General features: G+C 39.9%; 1 protein-coding gene across 3 annotated transcripts; it reads right to left on the bottom strand.

Annotated features, from left to right (window-relative positions):
- Nucleotides 1-7,195: 7,195 nt before the first annotated feature.
- ENPP4 (ectonucleotide pyrophosphatase/phosphodiesterase 4) lies at nt 7,196-20,544 on the bottom strand. Of its 3 annotated transcripts, none has more exons than XM_047733982.1 (4): nt 20,388-20,544; nt 11,494-12,352; nt 10,703-10,873; nt 7,196-8,576 (listed from the first exon to the last, which is right to left on the bottom strand). In XM_047733982.1, exons 2-4 carry the CDS (start codon nt 12,317-12,319, stop codon nt 8,215-8,217), a joined length of 1,359 nt encoding a protein of 452 aa, XP_047589938.1. In that variant the 5' UTR covers nt 12,320-12,352; nt 20,388-20,544; the 3' UTR covers nt 7,196-8,214. The 3 variants fall into 3 exon arrangements, with proteins under 3 accessions (XP_047589938.1, XP_047589935.1, XP_047589937.1); XM_047733979.1 differs by having other exon boundaries at nt 7,196-8,579; XM_047733981.1 differs by having other exon boundaries at nt 7,196-8,579; nt 20,304-20,440.
- Between the last annotated feature and the right edge of the window lie 4,451 nt (nt 20,545-24,995).

The raw sequence follows: 24,995 nt of genomic DNA on the forward strand, positions 1-24,995 counted from the left end.
TGAGGCATGAGAGATGTCTGATACACCCACACGTGTATGGATGCGTCATTTTATGGAAGGTCCTCAGTTCTTTTCATCTCTTTGTCTGTCCTTGTGTCAACACCATACTACTGACTGAATTATTACAACTTTACAATAGTTCTTGATGTCCAATGGAATAAGTCCTATCATGTTATTGTGAAGACTATCTCGGCCCTTTACATTTATTTCTGAATCAATTTGAGTCTGCTTATACAATTCCATAAAAAATAAATAAAACTCTGCTGGGATTGCTTGGATGCAATGACCAGTTTGAGGAGAACTGACATCTTTACAATATTGAATCTTTCAACCTAGAAACATGACACAGCCTTCTACTATTTTGGTTTTTATTTTTTTGTTTTTTTTTTTTTAGGATTTTATTTATTTATTTGAGAGACAGTGCACGAGTGGGGGGCAGAGGCAGAGGGAGAAGGAGACTCCTCGCTGAGCAGGGGCTGGATCCCAGGACCCCAAGATCATGACCTGAGCTGAAGGCAGGTGCTTAACTGACTGAGCCACCCAGGTGCCCCTATTCTGGTCTTTCTTAATTCCGCTCGATGCTATAATTTCCCATGCAAAATTCTGCAGATCCTTTGTTAGACTAATCCTGAGATATTTCATGCTGCTTGATACCGGTATAAGTGATACCAGTTTTAAATTTTCATTTTCTGGTGATGCATAGAAATACACTTGATTTTTATATATTGATCATATATCCAGCAATTTTGGCAAGCTTCTAGTTTGTCTGATTCCTTTGGATTTTCTGTGTGTGAAATCATGCCATCTGTGGATATGACAGTTTCATTATTTTTTGAACCTTATCTGATTCCTTTTTCCTGTGTTACCGAGTGGCTAACACCTCAGGGCAATGTTAAATAAAAAGTGATGATAGTGGACAGCCTTGCCTTTCTCCTGATTATAGGAGAAAAACACTGAGAATTTCCCCACTCAGTGTATTAACTGTAGGTTTACTATATTATTATTATTGTTATGATTCAGTATGATACTGGCTGTAGGCTTATGGCATATATACCAGCTTGAAGTTCTCTTCCGGATGTGGTGAGTTGGTTTTTTTTTAAATAATAAATAGGTGTTGAATTTTGGCAAGTGCTTTTCCCACATTTATTAACATGCTCTTGTTTTCCTTATTAATATAGAGGATAACACTGATTTTTCAAATATCAAACTAATGGTGCCCTTCTGGAATAAATCCCATTTGTTGATGTTTTGTCCTTCTAAAATATTGGTAAACTCAATTCGGTATTTTGCTAAATAATTTTTTTTTAAGATTTTATTTATTTATCTGTCAGAGAGAGAGGAGCTAGAGCGAGCACAGGCAGACAAGAGTGGCAGGCAGAGGCAGAGGGAGAAGCGGGCTCCCTGCCAAGCAAGGAGCCCGATGTGGGACTTGATCCCAGGACACTGGGATCATGACCTGAGCTGAAGGCAGCTGCTTAACCAACTGAGCCACCCAGGCGTCCCTAAATAATTTTTTTAATAGAGATATTATTCTATGGTTTTCTTTAAACATCTTTATCAGATTTTGGAACCAGTGTAATACTGGCCTCCTAAACCAGTTTGGACGTATGTTCCTTTCTTCTCTATTTTCCGTAAGTTTGGGTAAAATCATTTCCTCCTTAAATGTAACTAATCAGTGAAATCAACTGGACTTACGAGTTTTCTCTGTGGGGACATTTTTGATAACAAATTAATTTTTGGTGATAGCATAAATAAGGCTATTAAGGTTTTTTATTTGTTTTTGTACGAGTTTTGGTTAAGTTGTATTTTTCAAGGAATTTGTTCATTTTACCTAAACTGTCAAACTTATTGTCATAATATTCTTTTGATATCCTTTTGATAAGTGTAGAATCTATAAGTGATGACCCCTCTTTTATTACTTATCTTGCTAATTTGTTCTCCCTCACCCCTCCTTAATCTTGTTAGGGGCTTATCAATTTTATTAAGACTTATAATGCCAAAATTTGATTTTCTTAATTTTTGTCTTTTCTATTTCATTGATTCTGATTTTATCTTTATTATTTCCTTTTACTTACTTTGGATTATTTTCTTCATCTTACTACCTTTCCAAAGTGGAAGCTTAAACCATTGGTATTTAACCTTTCTCTCAAAGACAAGCATTCGAGGTTATAAATTTCCATCCAAATACAGCATCAGCTGCATTCTACAGAATTTGGTAGCCATTTAGAAGTGTATTGTTTAATAGAAAATATTCAAGGCTTCTCTAGATCTTATTGTTATTGAAGCTATTTTAATTCCATTGTGATCAGAAAACATCCTTCGTAAGACTGCAATCCTTGGAGATTATTTACTGAGACTTGTTTCGTTGTCCTGCATACGATCTATCTTGGTGATGATTGTGTGTGCACTTGAGAAGAGTATATCTCCCGTGGTTGGGGTTGTAATCTCTAAATGTCAAGTAAGTGTATGTGGTTGACATCACACTCAGGTCTTCCTGATTTTTTTCTTGGTCTAGTTGTTGTATCCGTTATTTAAGAGAGGAGTGCTGAACTTGTCAATTTTCTTTATGGAGTCTTTCTTGAGTTCTATCGCTTTTTGATTCATGAACTTTTAAGCTCTGCGTTTAGGTGTGAACACTTAGAGTTGTTGTCTTCTTGATATATTGGTCCTTTTATTATTGTGCAATGTCCTTCACTATCTCTGAAAATTCTTGTCTTGAAGACGACTTCATTCCAGCTGTCTCACAGTTAGTTTGCGTGGTGTATCATTTTCCATCCTTTTACTTTCAATCTGCCTTTGGATTCAAAGGATAAACTACGAACAGCTGACTCTTGTTTTTTCATCCAATCTGCCCATCTGCCATTTGATCCAAATATTGTCTATTTACATTTAGTTTTTGATATGGTTGATTTTCCATTTTGCTTCCCCCCTTATTCTATATTGGTCTACCATTTTGTCTTTGGGGTGCTACTTTTATCAGTTTTAATATCCATGGTGTAGTCACCTCAAAAACCCACATTTTTAAATAAAAAATTTTAAAATAAAAAACCCACTTTTTTCCTAAAGCATGTTTTATGAAGCAAATGTAACAGTGATAATTAAACCTAAGGAAGACATACTAAAAAAGATTATTGGCCTTTGAGTCTGGACTTTTTGTACAGTAGTTTATAATTTGCTCAATCTCTAATTCAGAAATTAGTCTTAGTTTCCTTTCTCTTCTGAAATCAATTTTATTCAATTTTTTTGTAGGAAATTATCCACTTCATCTGTGTTTTCAAACTTATTTTTCTCAAATAGTATAAGGTAGGCTATTAAGATTTTTAAATGTTCTGCTTCTCCTTTTTTACATCTGTATTTTCTCTCCTTCCACACTTCTATCCCTTTTTTTTATTATGTTGGCTTCCAGAATTTACAGATGCCATGGGAGGCTCCCTTTTATCCGTTTCTTCCTTCTGAATCGTGGCCTTTTGAAACCTCACTTTCTTGGTAATTTCTCAATGCCTTAGCACAGGTCTTTTATATGAACCCAGATTTTCTAGTCCTCAGCAAAAGGGTTGGTTTGAATTCCTTTGCCACCATTTCACTGAAAACACAACTTTCACTATTTAAAAAAAAAAAATCTTCACAAAATTTTGGGTATCTCCTCAGTGCAAAATTCAAACAAGTTTGAAGGCAGTAGTAATGGGTCTGGGTCTGACCAATAGAAACCATTTTATAAAATGTTTGTATAGTGGGGATGTCTGAATTTGCTTTGGGGTTAATTTCTATTGATCCTTTCCACCCCCCCCCCCGCACCTCCCCCCCCCCCCCCCCCCCCCCCCCCCCCCCCGCCTATGAAAGTGAAGTAAGAGAGGCAGATGAGCATGCTGATTCCGTGCCTGACAATTCAGATCTTCACCACAGGAGGGCAGTCTGAGCCGGACACAACTGTAAACCATCCTTCCAGCGTGGGTAGCCGAGGAGCTCACTAAATTGTTTACTGATGGTGGAAATCAGGTTTCTGCGGTGAAGGAGGTAGAAGATACATGGAAAAACAGGTCTGCCTGGCAGTTTCTCTTGAATTTTGGGTAGGACTCTGCCTTTGCTAGATCATGCGGCCAGGAGACATGAGTCACAGGACTGAGTGGTTTCAACACCAACCACTAGCTGCACACACACATCCATTAGGATACAGAACTATATACATATACATACATAATATGACCAGCATGTTTGCAGGGGATTTTTGGCCTTAATATCTATTTTTCTTGAAAAATGTTAACTAAACCATTCGAGTAAAGAAGAAAATGTTGATGAAAAATGAAGATCCAAAGGGTTTGTGCCAAAATGTGCCAAAAATCAAACCAGTCCTCTGAAGCCCAACTCAACAGGACCCAACATGCTCCTTTGGATTCTCACATGTTCTCTGAAGCTGTGTGTGTGTGTGTGTGTGTTGTGGAAAGGGGAGGACTGCAATGACACCCAAGTACAGGCACCAAGGAAGCAGGAGGTTGGGGAAACTTGAGAAGCATGTGGCCTGGAAAAGGGCTATGTATCCAAGGATCTCAGCAGCAAGAGTCAAACCATGAGTAGACATAATCTGTTGTTACAATGTTTTACCACTTCTGAGATGTTGCAGAGCTCTCTTCGGAGTAAAGAATGTACCTTTTCTTTTTGTTTTCTCCCACAGTTTCTAGCAGTGTTCCCTGAGTATGAGCATGGGAAATGCATTTATCACACTGCTCTACTTTCTTGAACCTGTACTCAATTAATATGACTATTTACAAAACACAGTTTAAATGCTATAATCCTCCCTTACCTCTAGTTTTGTAACCTGCTTTTTCAAACTTCTTCCCTTCTACTGTACATCAATAAATTAGAGCTATGGAAGCTCTGCAAAATTTAGTTTGGCTTTCTTTGCAATGATATTCTCATGCTAAATTGCATATTTCTCCACTGTGTTAAAATTTTGTTAATGTTTTATACTTGATACTGATTTTTTAAAAACTTGTCATGAATGCCTACATGGATTTTTGCAGTATAATTGGGTCATGTCAACATTTGTTACGGTAAATATATTTTGCAGGGTGACAAAAAAATCAGTAATATTGCATTCTATATTTAATAATTACAGTAAAAGTGGTAGATCTTATTCACATAAAATGTTTTAATCATAAGCAAAATCATTAACTATGAATTCAGACAATATAGTCAAAATATATTTTACTTCAGCTTAAGGCACTACATACAGATTTCTTTAAAAGCACACTCATGTCATTTTATTTACACACTATTTTAAGTGACAATACATACTTTCTATCTTTATCCTTCATTTATAACTTTACGTATTCACAACGAAGTAAGACCCTCCAAATAAAAGGAATTAAATGCCATCATCCTTAAAGCTTACCAGATACGGACAAGAGAGGGAGACACCCAAGAACAATGCAAAGGCATCTTTAATCTTTTAATGCGTCAAGATTTTATCTTTAAATTCTTGTATGAAGCTTAATGAAACAATATCACAAAACCTATAGTACACAGCATTGAAATAATTTATATTAGAAGTCTTATTGTTGTTTACCAGAAGAACTTGCCCATTAGTAACAGCAGAACTGTCCTTTATAAGTAAATGCACTTACTCTGAATTCACCTACTGAATTAACAAAAACCACTCAATAAGTTTTCCTATTACCTTTGACTATTGTTGTCATAAACAGGTAAGTGTTTCCTGGAGCCAAATATTTTCCATCACCCAGAAAACATGTCAGGATAATTATAACAAAATATACACCAAGACCTTAAAGTAAAGGCTGGCTTCACTGAAGGATTTTCTCAGTGTATTAGGGGAGTCACTGGCTTTAACAGTGATAATTTTTTAAAGATACAAATGAAATAACATAAAGTTCAAAATAATAACATATAAACATCTCTTTGGATTAAATAAATACTGTTTTGTCCCATCAGCATATATACAAAAAAATTTTACAATTTTAAGTTAGTATTTTGAGAATAGAATGAAAGACAAGACAAAAAGGTAAATATCTTGTTCAAAGGATTAAGACATGGACAGGACATCCCTTCCTATTCCAATCCATATGGGTGGATTTCCATCCCAAATCCACTCACAGGCTCAATGCTCATTATGGATTTCTGAAACTTATAACCACCACTCAAACTAAGGCAAGGACTGAAACAGCACCACAAGGACCGAGCTCTACTGGACGAGGATAAAATGTCCTGCTACTAGTTCAGATACTTCAAAAAAGTGTCCACTGTGTTAATTGGGACTGTCCTTTTTGTGTTATTTTTAATGGAAATTGAAACAAACAAATTTTTCTATTATTTTGTTCAGAAAAACTATTAACTTCTAGGACAAATCTTAACGTGAGAAAAAGACAAAATAAAATTTTTCAAAAAGCAAAATTAACCCTATTGGTTTTATTTATTTACTGTGCTATTCTTAATACAGTCAACTTATGACCAAATAGCATGAACTACTTATGCAGGCTGTAGAAATGCTTCTCAAGAACTCCAGAAACAATAGGTACCAAATCCTCAGGTCGCAAAATGAGTGGTGACCAAATGGGATGAATTGTATGTCCAATGCCTGGTACCACTGTTCTTTACCATCACAGATGATCACCACTTAGCTGGGTGGCATACTGATCGCAGATAATATTTCTATCTGTAAAACAGTTACCTAGCTTATTTTATACTGTCAGAAGTGTAAGTATCACACTATCGATTGTTTGCCTCAAGTCCTGATGGCCAGTTCTTGAACCCCATTTTTCCTTTAACAGAGATAATCTTGTCTGCCACAACTCAGCTTCTGAATATTACTTCTGATTATTAGAAAGTATCACCCAGCAAAGGTAGGAGGCAGTTCTTTACAACAAATCCTTAGTTCTGGACATACATGTTAAAAAAAAAAATCAGAGCAGTGTAAGTACTTCTGTGAACCAAACACTGGAGAAACAGAGGGCCAGCACTCAGGCTACACAATGTCAACAGTGCTTAGTGTTTGTTTACTCTGCCACTTCACATAGGAACAGTGGGAAAGATCCAAGATACCAAATTCCATTTTAAATTTACTCTACTGCCTAAAAAGTAAGGCATAAACGCCCCAAAGATAGATATCAAAATCTTTCTTCCTCATTCTGACCCAACTGAAGCCAGATTTGTATTCAGGTCATACATTTTTTTTTTTTTTTTAACAGCGCTTGGATACCTCTGGCTACAATAAACAACATGAGAAAGTAAAACATGGTGGCAAAAACTAAGGAACTTTCTTAAGTTATGACTTTAGCTTGTGAGTCATAAGAAAGTAAACAAATATGAAGTGCAAATATACCCTTTGCTGAGAGCCACGTTCCGTGGGAATGTGGAAGTCAGCCCACAGACCAGCTGCTCTGACCGCTTCGGTCAGTCACAGGAAGTCTACACATTCATACATGCAAACACACTTATACACACAAGAATAACTTACACAACAGCATTAAGCACAGACAGAGAAAAGTAATTCTTTCCATTTTCTTAATTTCTTATAGCAACAGTCTTCGAAAGATATCTTTCCTGGCTTCAACAGCTTAGGAATCTTAACAAAGACAATGGTAAAGACTCAAGCTTTGTATCACATGGTCTTTGTTGTTTTTCTTATAATAGCTTTTCTTAAAATAATTTCTTCATATGCTAGATCTGTTCTGCCTGCTTAACCAATTTTATTAACCTTCACAGAGGTCTTCCAATGTCATAGGTTTACCTGGGATACAAACTCTGTTAAAATTATTAAATATAAAAATATAGAAAACTTTCCCTTCCTGATACACAAAATCCACTAATTGCATAAAGATTTCTGTTATTTCAGTTACAAATATAAAAATTTATTAGAAAAGCATGCCTACTAAATTTTGATGTATTTTTATTTAAAAATGTGTCAAATCTTCATTGCAAAAGAAAAAAGCAGAGGCATTATTTTTCTTACAAAAAGTTTCTAGTTGGAGAAATAGTTGGTGTTAACTACTTACTGATTTACTAGCAATTTTTGCTATGGTCAGGGTTTTATGTATTAGCTGATGCAGTAAAACAAAGCACAAGGAAAAACAAAATAATTCTAGCATGCTTGGTCTAAGTTCTTTGTCTCTCAAGGTGTATTTTTCATTGTTAGAATACCATTCTTGAGTGTGTCCTCAGTATCGTGACTGATCAAAGACACTCTATAAACTCCAGCACATGCTACTCAATTAAAGGATCGTCGTCATCCTCTTGCAGCTGAAGTCGGGAAAATGGACGGGGTACAGACAGTCTATTCTGCATGATTATAATCAGGCATGTTAGCGTGGTTAGGACCAAGAGCGCACCGATCACAATTCCAATGGCTTCCGGGAGATTAATGCACCATTGGTCAACTAACAAACACTTAGTATGACCAAAGGTTCCGTTATTGGGATGTGGTTTTAATCCCAGGATGTGGCACATCATTGGATAAATATCCACACTGTTAATTGTGCTGTGTTTGTAGCCTTTGTGAAACGCTGGACCGTGGGCAGCTAGAAACGGATGCATACTCGACAAAGAATTGTCATAACCATGGTCACCTACTGAAAAATAGAACAAGATTAGGTTAGTTCCTAAAAGAAAGACTGATCATTCTATTATAAAACAACTTGCTTCTAGTGTAAATATACTCATTCTTGCCAGTGTAATTCCCATCCATTAAAACTGATTAGCTAGGGGCACCTGGGTGGCTCAGTGGGTTAAAGCCTCTGCCTTCGGCTCAGGTCATGATCCCAGGGTCCTGGGATCGAGCCCCGCATCGGGCTCTCTGCTTGGCCAGGAGCCTGCTTCCTCCTCTCTCTCTGCCTACCTCTGCCTACTTGTGATCTCTGTCTGTCAAATAAAAAAATTAAAAAAAAAAAAACAACAAAACTGATTAGCTGAACCTGACAGGGGCCAGAAAGAAAATTTTCTGTTTTTTTCCAGCTCAGCCATGTGTCCCCTATTTCACACGTACACCCTTTTCCCAAGCGGTCATGACCCGAGGCTTTAAAACTATTTCTACACCTGATGCGCCTGTCCTTCAGCACCAACCCCACTCATCTCTGTGTGCGTGCAGAGAGCACTAGTGCCTAGAAGAGAGTGGCTGGGCTGAGGGTCCTGAATAACTGGGGAGAGCAGAAGTGAGTAAAACCAGTGAATGGGGAAGAAGTACATCTGCAGCCTTACCTACATCAACTGCTCCTGTGATAAGAAACAGGATTACATAATATACTCCTGGTTTACTGACAGTGAACGAATGCCTTGACCTCTGGAGGGCCCAGTGAGAATGTTACAGAAGGGGTTCCTGCAGTCAACGTGAGGTCTAACCAGTTCACCAACCTCTAACTCCAAATCAAATTCACAGAAAAACATGACAGTCCCGGACAGAACCCCAATACCAAATCCTCAGTTTTTTAGCTTTATTTTGGCAAATACTCCTTTTTCCTGTATGCCTGTTGCACTGATAAGCTCCAGCTTTCATACAAAGTACAAGTGACTGGGTGGTGAGTCTATTAGTTTGTGTTACAGCATCCCTTAATCTCATGTCTGAAATATTTCATAACAGAAATAATGAATGTGATCAACATAATAACAGAATATAACACTTTATTATATAGACTTTAGGATTTCAATAATGTAAAAACATACAGGTATATAGGATAGAAAAGAGTTTGGAAGGGGAAAACTCTGCGTATTGATAGATTTTTCTCTCTCTTCTAAATTTTCTGTCTTTTCTCAGTTTTCAACAGTCAGTAAATAAGCATAAATAACATATAAATTCCATTAACCTTTAGCCTTATCCTTGTCTGAAGCTTCTGATTTGCTATAGATCAGGGATCTGCACACTATAGCCCCTGATCAAATTCAGCCCTCTACCTGTTTTTGTAAACAAAGTTTGGTTTCAACACCCAGCATCCGTTAGTTTACATAATGTCCACTGCTGCTTTTCCACTACAAAGGCAGAATTGAGTGAGTGAGAAACCAGGGGGCCTATAAAGCCTAACATATTCACTATCTGGCCTTTTACAGAACAAATACTCTGACTCCTGTTACAGACTACAAAACCAGTTTTTTTTTTTTTTAAGTACTCAAACTGAATTTAACATATGGATCAACAAAGTTGACAGGGAAGACCTGTAACTCTCCCCTCTTTAACTCCTCAAGCTTTGGGAGAGGTTTTGATACACCTGTTTTGTTTACTGGGTAAATTTCGGTTTGTTTACCTTTTGGTTTTTGCCCAGTGTTCCAAACAGCTATAGCGCTCAGGTAAATGATTTCATCACTGGGGAAAGACTTTGAGTTACTAGGACAATGTTTTTTAAACACACACACAAAAATTAAAAAAGCATTTGAACTATCAAATCTCTCCCCTTTTACTTTGTTTCTTTACTTTTTTCTCATTCTCTACAAATCAAAAGAACCAACTTTGAAAAGTTACTGACAGTATCTGTGGTGTGGGTAAGACAGTACTACACCTTTGCCCTTAATGTCACCTACCTTCCTCATCTAAGGGTAAAACTGTGGTTATAAATTGCTTTTGAATGAAAACCTGAGAATTATCCAATCAGAAAGTGAACTGATTACACAGTGTTAGTATCTCTAAATCAAAGTATGCTGTTAACAGAACAATGTCACAATGTGTGATTTGTCCCCAGAATACAACAGAAATATCCTAAATACTTACATTTTGGTAATGATTTATTTAATACAATTGTCCAGCCTTCATCAGCAACCAAAATAATAGGCTGAATTCGATCATTATGTTGGTAATGAAATCTGGCAGGAATGTCTTCTTTGAGATAAACATTCATGTGAGGGTTACAGACTTTCAGTTTGTTATAAACCTCTGTTGTATCTGGAAGAAAAAGGAAGCAGTAAAGGGAGAAAGTCATGATTGCCTGATAAGGAAAAAAAAACTTCTAACTAGAATACCTGGAAATAAATCCTGAACAATGCCATCTATTAAATCACTTTTAATTCTTAAAAAAAGAGAGCAATAATTATGTGATATTGTTGGACACACACACACCCCTAGCTTTCCAAGCATTCACATGTCGCTTTTTTCATTTTGTGATTCTCTCTGGTGGACTTTTATACAAAAGGGGACATTTTCATGTATAGCTTCCTATGTAAATATAAATTACGGATTGCTGCTAATTACTAATTCTGAGATCAATAGAAAAACAATGCATCTCAAACAAAAATCCAAGGTTTTTTTAAGGATAAAAATTTCCTTTTTCAATTAGTGTGAATACTTAAGAAATGTATCAAAAGCAAGGAAGTAATCACTTCGAAAAGGAGCCTTAGGCTAACTGCTTAAAGTCTTGTTAATTAAGGGGGTAAACATATAATCCCACTCCGAGTAGGAATATATGGTACTGCACTACAAAAAGCCAGAGCTGCATTCTTTTGCAAAACCATGTCTCTTAATTCAATTGCTCCCTTTGAATATCCCTCAGCTACAAGGTTACTTACTTATTTGGGGAAGGACAGCAGCAACTGGAGTCAGATCTACAAGAGTGTAGCTTGAGCGATCAATGCAGAGATCCAGGTTTATCAGTTTGTCCTTAGAGCACTGGGTCATCCCATGATCACTGGTAATGATCACATTGAGATTTTCCCACAATCCTAGCACCTTGAGTTTGTGGACTAGCTCACCAATAAGGTCATCTACTTCTTTCAACACTCTGTACATGTTTTCTTTATCTTCAGGTCCATATTTGTGGCCACTTGCATCTGGTTCTTCCCAGTAGAGTGTTGCAAAGGTAACTGGTGGGTTCGAATTCATCAGCCACATGGTAATATTATTTAGTCTCTCCTCAAATGACACTGAAGAGCTATAATTCATAAAATAGGAAGGTGTGGTATTGTGAATGGGTACATCAGTACCAGGCCACATAGCGGCAGCACTTGATCTGTTTTCCTGAAGCTGATTGGTCACCCAAATAGGTACCGCCTCATTCCACCAAAAAGGATCCTTGTCATCAAAGTCAGAAAAATGTTTCTTTGTGATTACATCATACATGGAATTAGCCACGATGCCATGACTTTCTTCATACAAGCCCGTCACAATGCTGTAGTGGTTTGGAAATGTTTTTGTGATAAAAACATTTTTAACATGCTCTACCAGGACTCCTTCTTTGATAAAATTCTGGAGATGAGGAAATTCATAGTTCTTTAGATAGTCAGCTCTGAAACCATCAAAGGACACCAGCAGCAGCTTGGATGGCAGGCTACGGGAAGAGTTACCTCCACAACCAGTTATAAGTCCAGAAAATAAAAGTATTACTAATAACTTCATAATGAATGTGTTGAAGGAGAGCAATCAGGGTTCCTAAAACATAAAAACACAGTTCATAAGTGGTAGTGCTGTTGTTCAGAAGTTTAGCCATCAGGAGAAGAGAAGCAAAAATTTATCAAATTTTTGTATACCAGCTTTTTATCATCTTAAAATTAGGTAACGTCATTTACTGAAAGATAATTAAATAAAGCCAAAATTGGAAAAAACAAAAATTGCCTTTCCCTGTCCAATTTCCTATATACACGTCCTGCCCCATTCTTTTTTTTTTTTTTTAAAGATTTTTTTTTTTTTTTAATTTATTTGACAGAGAGAGATCACAAGTAGACAGAGAGGCAGGCAGAGAGAGAGAGAGAGAGGGAAGCAGGCTCCCTGCCGAGCAGAGAGCCCGATGCGGGACTCCATCCCAGGACCCTGAGATCATGACCTGAGCCGAAGGCAGCGGCTTAACCCACTGAGCCACCTAGGCGCCCCGTCCTGCCCCATTCTTAATGAAGGGGGTATGGACCATTCTTATACTCCACAGAAAAACTCCTGTTTGGTTGCCTTGCTTTTCTGTAGTAGCAGAAATTATTCTAAAGACTTAATAAGAACAGGGGCGCCTGACTGGCTCTGTCAGTGCAGCAAGCAACTCTTGATCTCAGGGTGCAAGTTTGTGCCCATGTTGGGTGTAGAGATTACTTAAAAATAAAATCTTTAGGGGCGCCTGGGTGGCTCAGTGGGTTAAAGCCTCTGCCTTCAGCTCAGGTCATGATCCCAGGGTCCTGGGTTTAAGCCCCACATCTGGCTCCCTACTTAGCAGGGAGCCTGCTTCCCTTCCTCTCTCTCTGCCTGCCCCGCTGCCCACTTGTAATCTCTGTCTATCAAATAAATAAATTAAAAAAAATAAAATCTTAAAAAAAACCCTTAATAACAGATGAAGAAAAAAAAATTATCCTTTTGCACAAAACAGAAGTAATACCAGCCTTCAGAGGCTCCAGGGAGTGCGATTATTTTTCTAGTTTAATGACTGGTAACCTATGTTCTTCTTACACCACAGAAATAGGTGGTGGAAATTCTACCATGCTGACTTACCACCAACTCCTGTTGAAGATACTGGCATGGAAAAGGGGAGTAAGAAATAAATATTACTTAAGAAAAAGATCCCACCTCTATCTATACATTCCCAGTATTTACAGGAGGTTGACAAACAAAGCCCACAGGGGCTTGGCTGCCACAGTGACTTCTGAAAAAAATCCAACAGCTGTTGAGAACTTCACCATATTCCTTAAACTTCCTCTTTATCATCAAGGACATAACTATTCTACCTCATACCCCAGGCTCCGAGCTCGCTCTGATTTTTTTTTTTTCTTTTTTCTTTCTGGATAATCCACTGATTATTAAACAAACAAAAAACCCCCCAGCTTTCCCACAATAAATCTCCCTGCCTTTAGTCTCTATCATCTTTGGTCCTTCAGAAAACGGGACGGTGATTTAAGTAGGATGACCCACTTCAGTTGGATAGGATATATCTTCCACTGTAATAGATGAGAAGCTTTACCTACCTAAAGCTAGATAAGCTAACAGGTCTGAGGGTTGGAGATGAAGGGAGCTGCATTCTCTGTGCTGCAAAAGGTAGAGGCAATTACTGAGAGGGAGTAGGATGGCAAAAGGTTCTCAGGTTTGAGAAACAGAGAACGTCTGAAATGGCCAACATGGAGAAGGGGAGAGAGTGTAGGGTAACAGCAGGATGGGGAGGGGGGTCAAAGTTGACAGCAGGTGTCATGAATTCCTAGTGATACCGTTGACTGCTTTTCTCTAGCAATTCAGAGGCCCTCGCACGGGCCTGAACAAAACAGGTGGCTGATCGTGCCTGCACTTGAGACTCTGTGAGAAACTGAAGTACAGCGAAGGAAGCGGACGATCCTGACTAGGGAGTGACTAAAATCGAACTGCGGCATCTAAGCTCAAACTGCCACAGATCATGAAGTAGAGAGGTTTCTGGACTAGAGCTTCTGAGGGAAGCTGCAAGGATGTGAGGCTGTAGTGGGAGGGAGGTAAGTGAATCATTCCAGAAGAAGAGCCAAGGTACGGCCGTGGGGGGTGTGAACCTCGAGGTCCAGGCAGAAGTGGCTGCGAGCTAACAGACATGATGATTAAGTGCATGAGCCACTTATCGTGTGTTCTTTCTCCCGACTAAACCACAATTACTTGAAGGCGGAGACTTTCTTTCCTTCAAACATGCCAGCTAGACGATCTGTGTGTGCGCAGTCATTCACACATCAGTTGACTGAAGCTGTGGCAGTCTTAGAACCAGGAACTTGAAATTGGGAAGACCAAAGGCACAGAAACTTGTTTGTGAGGGTCTGTGGATGTCAAGCGCCGGCCACTTTAACCCGACTTGAGCCGCCTTCTGAGTGTGGTGCGCGCGCCACCTGCTGCGGAGGCCATCCGTGAAACCCCAAACAGGACGGAATGACAAACCGAATCCGCTCTCCGAAGAGAAGAGTAACCGGGCTGTTCGGTACCGAGACACGCCGTCCAGACACAGTCTCTGGAACCGAGACAGAGAGCGGCACTTCTCACTCCGTGTTTGGTGCCCCGACCTCGCGTTCAGGCACAACTCACCTCCTGCCTCAGCGGGTCGGTGCGAGTTCAGCCACACTTGGGCTCCAGCAACCAGAGAGCTTGTGCGGAGGCCACGCCGGTCTCAGGGGGAGCTTGGAGGGAGCAGACCCCCACTTTCTCTCTGGGTACAGCTACCTTCCCAGACACAAGTACTGGTCTCCAGTACGAGCCCACTGAAACAGCATGTCGGCGGTTCCGCAGCTTAAACACACTCCCCCGGCACTTCGTACAAAGTGCCTTAGGTACTGCCCTGGTCCCTCAGTAACTGGCGCACCTTCCCCACCGATTCGGCGGCACAAACTATCCCGCGGGCAAGACAAGTCTGAGGTAGGTCAAAGTGAACGCGTTCTCTGCAGCTCCAGACTTCTCCTTTCCTTCATTCCCGTTCTCTCACACCGGAGCTGCCTGAGGAAGCCCCTCACCACCAGCCTCATCGCTTCTATTTGCAAATCATCTCCTGCAGCACAGCAGACAGAAAAATCACCGAGGGGAGCCTGTCGTAAGTGTGGCGGCCCAGTCTTCACAGCCAGGAAATTCTGACTCCAGAGCAGAGTAGAAGCAGAGCAGAGTAGAAGCCAGGAACCTGCATTTTGAGCAGCTCCCCATTCTCTCCATCTCTACCGTGGCCAGAATTCTAAATGCCCTTAATTCCTCTTGTCTCTTAACTGACCTCCCCACCTTATTATCCACCCTCCCCTTTCTTGCCCAATATCTGCTCCCAACTTACTCTTCCCCATGTAGCTCTGTTCATAACACTCCTCTAAAAAAAAAAAGTTCCAAGAGTCCCCTGCCTATACAAACACTTTGGCCTGGCAGTCAAGCCCCTGCAGTACCCAGGCCCAGCCCACATGAGCATTACTAAAACAGTTACAGAAAATCATTGCCAACCTTGCTTTCCTTTTACCATATTTCACCATCACCATCTGCCTCAAATGTATCACAAAGACATGTAAAAGGCAATAGGCCTTTATCTGGGTGACCTATAGGTGACCTCTAAGAGCTCTTCAGTAATAGTTTATGCTTCCAAACACCCTGAAGTTACCTCCTGTGCATGAAGTCTGGCTCAAACATTCTCTTAGGTTATTTTTTTAGTATCATTCAATACATAGCTAATATAACTTAAGATTATACTACAAAAATGTATGTATGTGCCATGTATCAGGGGACGAGGGCTTTACACTTTTCAAATCTGTCATACTCACAATAGGGGCATAAATAATCAGAGTACTGAATCAGGCTGTCATCCTGAAAGAACAAAGACAAGGGTGAATGAACTCTGTTCTAGAACACCAAAACTTCTTTGTAACGCTGTGCTTGAGAGCCATACACCAAAAAGTCTTGTTTCTAACACTAAGCCCTTTGAGGAATTACTACAAATGGAATATCATATATGTCCAAACCTTTTTCAACAGAGTTTTCTCTAAGAACAGCAGAGTGCCAAGCCAATTCAACAAATGGTGCCTGGACAGCCGGATATCCACACGCCAGAGAATGAATTTGGACCCCTCATCTCACACCATACACCAAAAAATTAATTACAAATGGCTCATGAACCAAAATTTAGAGCTAAAACTATAAAACTCTTAGAAGAGAATATGGGAGTAAATCTTCATGACCTTGAGTTAGGCAAAGCCTTCTTAGTTAGGTACAGCACCAAAAATAAAAAAATAAATTAAAAAAAACTGGACTTCATTGAGACTAAAAACTTTTGTGCTTTAAAGGATACCATGAAGAAAGAGAAAAGACAACCCACAGAACATGAGAAAATATTTGAAAATCGTCTGATGAGTGATTTATAATTAGTATAAAAATGTAACAACTTAAAAAGTCAAACAGTTCAATTAAAAAAATGAGCAAAGGATCTGAAAAGACATTTCTCCAAAGATATAAAGGGGCAAATGAGGCCACAAAAAGATGTTCAACACCATCAGGAAATATAAATGAAAACCACAATGAAATAACACGTCAGACCCACTAGGATGAAGAGAATCGAAAAGACCAATAATAACAAGAGTTAGCGAGGATATAAAGAAACTGAAACATTTATACCAGTGCTGGTGAGAATGTAAAATGGGAGAGCCACCTAGAAAACATTCTGGCAGTTCTTTAAAAGTTTAAACAGAGTCATCATAATACCTAGAAATTCAACTACTAGGTATATGTCCAAAAGAAATTAAAACAGATGCTCACATTAAATAAAACTTGTACACCAATGTTCACAGCAGCATTTTATAAGGGCCAAGAAGTGGGAACAACTCAAACGCCCATCAGGTGATGAAAAATGGACAAATAAAATGTGATCTACCCAGAGCATGGAGTATTATGACAATAAAAAGGAATAAAGTGCTAACAGACACTATAAGGATAAACCCTGATGCATTACACTAAGTGAAAGAAGGCAATCAATCCCTAAAGATCTCTTTTTCTATAACTCTTTAGATTAAATGCCTAAGACAGGCAAATTTATTAGAGATGGAAGTACATTGGTAGTGTTTGGCACAAAGGGCTGGGGGGAAATGGGGAGTAAATTCCAATGGTATGAGGTTTGTTTCTGGGGCAATGAAAATGTTCTCATATTGACTGTGGTGATGGTTCTATGACTCCCTAATGTTCACTTAGGTGAGTGAACTGGATAGAGTGTGAATTATATCTCAATAAAGTTATTATATTAAAAACAAAAAGAGGGAATGAAATTGTAATCTTAAAAGCATCTGAAATGGGGCACCTGGGTGGCTCAGTGGGTTAAAGCCTCTGCCTTCGGTTCAGGTCATGATCCCAGGGTCCTGGGATGGAGCCCCGCATCAGACCCTCTGTTCAGCAGGGAGCCTGCTTCCTCCTCTCTCTCTCTGCCTGCCTCTCTGCCTACTTGTAATCTCTGTCTGTCAAATAAAATAAATAAAATCTTTAAAAAAAAAAAAAGCATCTGAAATGCCCTGTCATAAAACAGGAAACATCTCTGATGTCTCAATGTATGCCCCAAATTATGTAACATTTGTATTCTATAATAGACTTGGGTGTTTTAACATGAAAATGTTTTATAACACCTTCCAAATGCAAAAACAATAACAAAACAAAAACCTGTGTCTGACCATCTCTCAAAATACATATAAATCAAAATCTTTCTTCCCTAAATCTCAAATGAAAATTATGTTCAAATATATGTGCTATTTATTCTGTGGTTCAGGAATGCATTAGCACACTGTTAGGATCCCTGTCTCTAGGCTTCAAGGCACAGACAGAACAGAAAGATTATAGGCTCTGAAATCAGAATGATCCCAGAACTTAAGCTCACATTTAGTCAATGGGCAATTAATTATGAGCAGATCTAACTTCTCCCAGAGTTAGCTTTAGTGTTTGTGACATGATACACACACACACACACACACACACACACACACACACATCTATATATAGCTTTACAGACCAGGCCGTCAAATTTAGTTTCTTTTTATCAATGCTAGTTACAAAGCTGTTATGTTAGGAAAAAGTCTGTACTATAACAGGCAGAATACTATTACTGTGCAACCCTAAAATAATTAGAAAAAATTTAGGTCAACCCCTTCTTTTTACATATGATACGGCTGAAGTCCAGTGATAGGCCAAGCTCAGAAAGCAATATGCACATATTAATTCATGCCCCCCACAAGTTTTCCAGTCTAGTAACAGCAAGTTAACAAGACTAGTAACAACTCCAAATGATTACCAAAACTTTTCCTGCCAGAACATGTTCATTAGCAGCACATGTATCTATGTCTACCTCATTCTGTTTCATTCTAACAGGGGGTGTTAACTGATAAACAAAATACCAGCAAAAAGTTCTCAAGTAGTTTTCAAGGAATCAAAATCACTAATTGTTATATTACTCAACTTTGAGAAAAATTCTATAATTTTTCAAACAAAAACACATAGTGGAGGGAAGGAAAAAAAAGCAGACTATCCTATTCTCAGTCCTAAAAATATTGGGATTCTAAATAATTCTCCCATTTTCAAGTGCACACAAAATTTTCTAGTATCTTAAAAACAGCTACACCATCTTACTTTCTACATAGTAAAATAACTCCAATTGTCCCAACAGCAACCAGAAGCAGTAGGTAGTAATCTTCAGTTCAGGGGACAAAACATGCTCTATCTCCTCTGGGATGACTTTTTTACCTGGATGGAATGCATGTCAGGCAGTTCCCAGTGGCATTCTTAGCCCCAGTGAAGTTGAGAGAGTCCAGCAATTACAGGAAATGGTGAAAGACATTTGTCACCATTAGCTTGCCATCTACTTTGTAATAATACAAAAGCCCTCATCTAAAGACTTCACAAATATTTATAATGAAACTTTTACACAGCTTTAAAATAAAATAGCATTGCCTGTGGACATGGGAAATTTCGGGGGTTTCCTGTAGATCATTATTTTCTTTAGCCAAAGGGGAAAAAAACTACTCTTTAGAAGACTTTCTCAGTCCTAAAAATGTTGGGATTCTAAATAATTCTCCCATTTTCAAGTGCACACAGAATGTTCTAGTATCTTGAAAACAGCTATACCACTTACTTTCTACATAGTAAAGTACCCCCTCACGTACTTCTTGCATTTTCATCAAAATTTCTCCCAAATTATATTTTGTAGCTAATCTAAAATACATAAGATATTTCCTCTTTGCTTTCAAATGACCTTAATTTCCTTAAAATAGCCTGGGAACAACCTCTGGGGGGAAAAAAGGAAGAAAAGAAAACCATGACATTAAAAGGAGCAGCTGACTGCCTAGAACACTGAGTAAGTTCTCAGGCTTAGGTCCAGCAGATCACCTGGTGGTCAGGCAAAACCACTCTGGAGTCAGACCCAGTATAAACCTGAATCTGCCTGTCACCAGCTGTACAATGTGGAACGTAACTCTTCACTCCTCGGAGCTTGAATTTCCCCATCTGTATAATGGGACGCTATGATCTCATACGGTTGCTATACTGAGAAAAGGAAGCATTGTTTGTCGAGGGCTTAACACGGTGTCCAGCCTATAAAAAGCACTTAAATGTTATCTTTGCTGTTTGGTTTTCTAGGAAATTAGTTCTTAAATTTGATTATGTAATTGCCATGAGCTCTGATCTAATATTCAGACAGACGCAAACGCCCACCCCGCCGCCCGCCTCCCCTCGCTGTCACCCCCTGCCCACCTTCGCCCCTCCGCCGCTGTCAGCCCACGGCCCTCCCCACCCTTCACAGCACGGCCTCCCCCCCACCCCGCCGCGTCCCAAACCACCTGCCAACTGCTCTTTCCGCCCTCCACACCGCCCTCCTCCTCGCCCAGCCCAGCCCTCTCCCGGCGCCTGCGGGTCCCTGCACGGACGACCCGCCAACGCCCCGGGGGCCGGGGGAAGGGTGGGGGGTGTTTCTCACCACCTCCAGTGCCAAAGCCCCAGGCGACCGAGGAGGAGGTGGCATCTCCCTCCGGAAGGCCGGCCGCGCGAGGCTCGCACTCACCCGCTGCAGCCGGCGCGCGGAACTCAGCACTGGCGGAACCCCGCGCTCGTGGGCCCTGGGGACGAGGCCGACCAGATCTCTGCGCGAGGCGGAGATCTTCCTGAGGCGCCTGCGCAATAGCGGGCGCCCCCCGCCGCGGGTAACAGCCCCAACCTCCCCCAGAACCGCTTTGTTGCGGGCACTCTGGAGTGTGTGCAGCCACCCGACGCGCGACTGCGGAACCTGCTGCCAGCCGGCTGGGACCCCCGCAGGCGGCGGAGGCTGAGACGCGTCCTCGGATTGGCTGGCGGAGCCGCGTTAAATGTAATCCCCTTTGCGATTGGTTAGAGTCGGTACCACCTGGAGACAGCGGCTTTGGTGGGGTCGCATTGGACCTCGGGGAGGTCGGTTCCTATCTTCCACCCCATCCCTTTCCTATCTTCCTAGGGTTGGACGCCCTTCAGGAGACTTGAAACCCCGCGTGTCCAGGAAAGACACCTAACTGTTGCCAAGCCCAGTTCGTTCCTAGTTAATAGGCGCCTGGCGACTTTGGTGTCCTCAAGAAAAGCGACTTTGGCTGCACCAAGGGCCCAGCTCAAATCTAGAGCAGCTTCAGCCAGTTCCAGGGACTTGAGATAAACGCAGTGTGATTCTACCCAAAGTACCTGTTTTGCTGGAAAATTGAGCACCTTTATACACAAAGTTCTGTAGTAGGCAGTTTACAAGGAAAGTCACAAGAAACACAGAAAAAAAATCCTTGCAGTAGGGAACCAGCTGAGAAATGGGCATGTCTTTGGACAGATACATATGGGATTGTGCTCCCGCCTTCAATTGGAAACTTAATGGAGCAGAAGAATGTTATCTTTAAACTTACTAGTAGAGAGAGAAATTACCAGATGAAATCGATTTATTTGTTAACGCTTGGGGTTACCCAGGCATACTTGGTGAAGAGTGGGTGGTATCTTTTTTCTCTTTGTATTTGCAGTGCCAAATACAGGACCTGGAGCCGAAAATGAACTTATTAAATGTTTATTGAATTTAACAGAACTTTTAAGGTGCTCTTGGTTCTTGCCTCCCTTGCTTTAAAATGCAAAATCCAAGGGGATATTTTCTTTCATAACCAGTAGCGTAGCTCCAGCAGTTGCTTAAAAGAATGCAATTAGATGCATTAAGAATATTAGTCCTATGTTAATATTTTCAGGTGTTGAGGATTTACTGGATATAAACCCAGTACTTGGATTAGTAACCTTCTATAGTGGACCTTAGAAATCAAGTTCTGTGGGGCACCTGGCTGGCTCAGTCAGTGGACTGTGTGACTCTGGATCTTGCAGTTGTGAGTTTGAGCCCGACATTGGGTATAGAGATTACTTAAAAATTAAATCTTAAAAAAAAAAAAAGAAAGAAAAGTCAAGGTCTAAGGTCTGAACCTTGGGTGTGAGCTTTAAAGTATAGGCATGGATGGTGATGTTAGGGTTAGAAGTCAACAGCCAAGAAAGAATTCTTGAGACTTCTTTGGTACAAAAAGGACCAGGACCCATGGGCAGAAAGAACTGCAGTGTGTTCCTGAGCCTATTATATGCTTTCAGGTTGGGAGGGGCTTAGGTTTCCGGGATCTTGAGGAGGCTAGCTATTGTTGGGAAAAGGTCTTTTATTACTGTCTAGTAAAACCTTAGTCATGAGACCCTTCAGATGTATATCGGTGGGCCATATTCTTAGGGGATGATAAAGGAAGTTTCCAAAAGAATATTTATACGTTGAAGTAGACTTACAGGATGGTGGGGGCAGAGGCGTGTTCCGGGCTAGGATTGCCTTTTGCCCTTCTCAAAGTATTAACATTGAAGCATTTGAGTCCCTAGAGGAATGTCACTCTGCCCGTTTCAAGGTCTTGTCAATGGGCTGTATGTAGTACGGAAATTTAATGATTTTTCTTTTGCCTTTGTTTCCCATATCAGCTAGGACTCCAGAGTCTGCAAGCAGCTGCAGAGACAATTTGGGCCAACCATATACTGTTGATTATGAGTTTGTACCTTCAGAAGTTAATTCCACTTGAAACTCTCAAGGCTGGCCTGTGCATTGGTGAATTGGGCATCCTAGATCTGTGGGTTTCAGAGCTGGAAGGAGTGGCAGAAGCCATGTAATTCCGTCCCTACACTCTGCCAGACCTGAGTTTTAATACTCACTCTACCACTCAGTAGCTCAGCTATCTAGGACCATTGTCTCTTACCTAGTTGAGCCTCCAATTCCTCATGCAAAAACAGCCCTCTTACAGTACCAGCCTCTTGGTGTTATATTGTCAAATAAATGAGAGAAAGCAAGTGAAGTACTCAGTGCAATGTCTGAAACATGGTTAAGTGTTAGCGATTATTATCACTATGACCAGAATACATTCCCCAACCTGAACAATGGTCAGCAGAAGTCAGAGTTCAGAGAGAATTTACATAATGTCCAATTTAGTGGAGCTTAAATTTTCTGGCTTTGGGGGGCACATGATTATACATAGCCTGTTTGTTCATTCATGAGGTGCATGATTGCTTAAAGAGTAGACAAAACAGACTTCTACAAAGGTCAGATATATAGTGGAGAGAGCAGCTGGATGGGCATAGAAGAGAAGGGCTCCCTTCCTCTAGGCCACTACCCATGTCGCTGGGTCAGATCAAGGAGTCCTAGGCAGTCACGTTTCCTTCTTATAGATAATATGGTTGAGAACAGGGGGACAAAATGACTCACGAGGCTCTTTTGACATCAAGCTTCTGTTATCCTTCAAATATTTACCATTTCAACCACAACTGAAAACTTGCTTCAGATGAGCATAAATAATAAGGTTATTTATAATCCCGTGAAATAGGAAGACTAGAGGTAGGATAGGATTTGGGACTGGTTGAATTAGCAGCTCAACAATGTTGCCATGTACTGGGTTCTTTCTAAATCTCCAAGGGGCTACAGACTTGGCTTCTGGTTCCTCTAGTAGTAAACATAATAGTAGCAACAGGAGCCATATGATTCATCTTTCACTTCCACTGAGTAGCAGAAGTGACTTCTAGATTTCTTTTCTCTGTCTCAGAAGTCTTCAGCAACCCTCACTTACTTTGACTAAAATTGGGTCATATGCCCAAATCTAAGCCAGTGAAGAATGTGGAATTACCAGGGGATCAACTGGGTGCAGACCTTGAGCTGAGGTCTTTCCTAAACTGTGCTTCTTTTCTCAATAGGAAGGAGGGGGAATCAGTACAGTTAACTACCAGGAAGCATGCTATAGATTCATTGGAGGACCTTAATGATAATAAAACAAAACACAACAGTATCATAAATTCTTCCTTTCCATAGTGATTTTTAGACATATATATTATTCATTTAGCTGGCAAAATGATAACTTTCATTTGTAATGTTCTTTCAGCTCAGCTTTTGAAAAAGAAATTTTATATAAATCTTAGAAATATGGAGAAGGCTTAAACCCATTTTGTGTTAGAGACTGAAATGAGCTAGAAGCAATGATTTAAACTCATCATTTACAAATGAATGTTGTGCCTCAGAATTGATTTGGCTAAATTCACAAAAAGTAGTTTCAGTTAGAGTCTTTGCCCCATAGCCAATGTCAAGTTTGGAAGCACTATGTTAGAGGCAGTTTCTTCTTTCCCCCCACCATTTACTACAAGATTAATCATTAGTATACAATAGTTTAAAATTTTTATCCTGTTCTCTAGATCGAAGACATAGCTCTTTATGTAGCTTTCTTTTTTAAAACTCCTAATTGGGATGCATAACTCATTGCTGGAAGGGATGGGTCAGACTTAAAAGTTACAGAAAAAACGTTTCAGAGGAAAAGCCACACCCTGCCCAAAGAAAAACAATTCTTATCCACTGCTCAGTCTGATTAAATAACAAAACTGAAACTAGTGAATAGAATTTCAGGTCACTAGAAGAGTATTTTTAAGTTTCACTTTTTAATATATATTAGATGTTAATGTAAACGCAATACCAGGTTTATCTTTAATATAAGGAGATTGGAAAGGACAGTGGCGGGGGTGGGGGAGAGAGGGATCATCGTATTTCACTGATTTTGTAAGTTTAATTAAAACTCTCCACCCACCCCATTTTCTGCAACATTACATTTTAATAATCTCAATCAATTAAGATTGTAAACCACTTTTAAATGTTCCTGTTAAATGATATTCTGTATTATCCATCATGAACTAGTGTTAAATATTCCTCACTCACTTTGAAGGAATTTTTTCAAGTATTTCATAAGGTGATACAAGAAGCAGTGTAAGTTCTTTTGAGGCTTTCCTAGGTAGAAAGCAATGTACTTGATTTTTTAGAAGACACAAAAATGAGTAAGATTCAGTCCCTGCCTTCAAGGTAGCTCTAATCTAGAAAGGTGAATGGAGAAGACATCTCTCTGTTGCTTTTACCCACCCAGCATTCATTTCCTCTTCTTCTGGTGGTTCCTCCAGGAAACCACCTCCTTTTCAATTTTAATCTATGGGAGTCATTTGGGGCTGACCACATCTCTCCTCATCTCCAGCATGGAGTTCCTGGTACCCAACTATCCCAGTGTGCTCTACACTGAGGGGTTTCCTGGGGGGCATGGGACTTTTAATGCTGAAATCAGAAGAGTCCCAGGCAAATTCA

The sequence above is a fragment of the Lutra lutra genome, chromosome 6 (genome assembly GCF_902655055.1).
Source record: "Lutra lutra chromosome 6, mLutLut1.2, whole genome shotgun sequence".
Lineage (NCBI taxonomy): Eukaryota > Metazoa > Chordata > Mammalia > Carnivora > Mustelidae > Lutra > Lutra lutra.

Bases quoted from the DNA above. Each gene is read 5' to 3' on its own strand.
- ENPP4 (XM_047733979.1), bottom strand. From the start codon at position 12,319: ATGAAGTTATTAGTAATACTTTTATTTTCTGGACTTATAACTGGTTGT. The intron at 10,874-11,493 runs GTAAGTAACCTT...TTTTTCTTCCAG, and splicing joins TGCTGTCCTTCCCCAAATAA to ATACAACAGAGGTTTATAAC. The intron at 8,580-10,702 runs GTAAGTATTTAG...TCTATTTTTCAG, and splicing joins AAATAAATCATTACCAAAAT to TAGGTGACCATGGTTATGAC.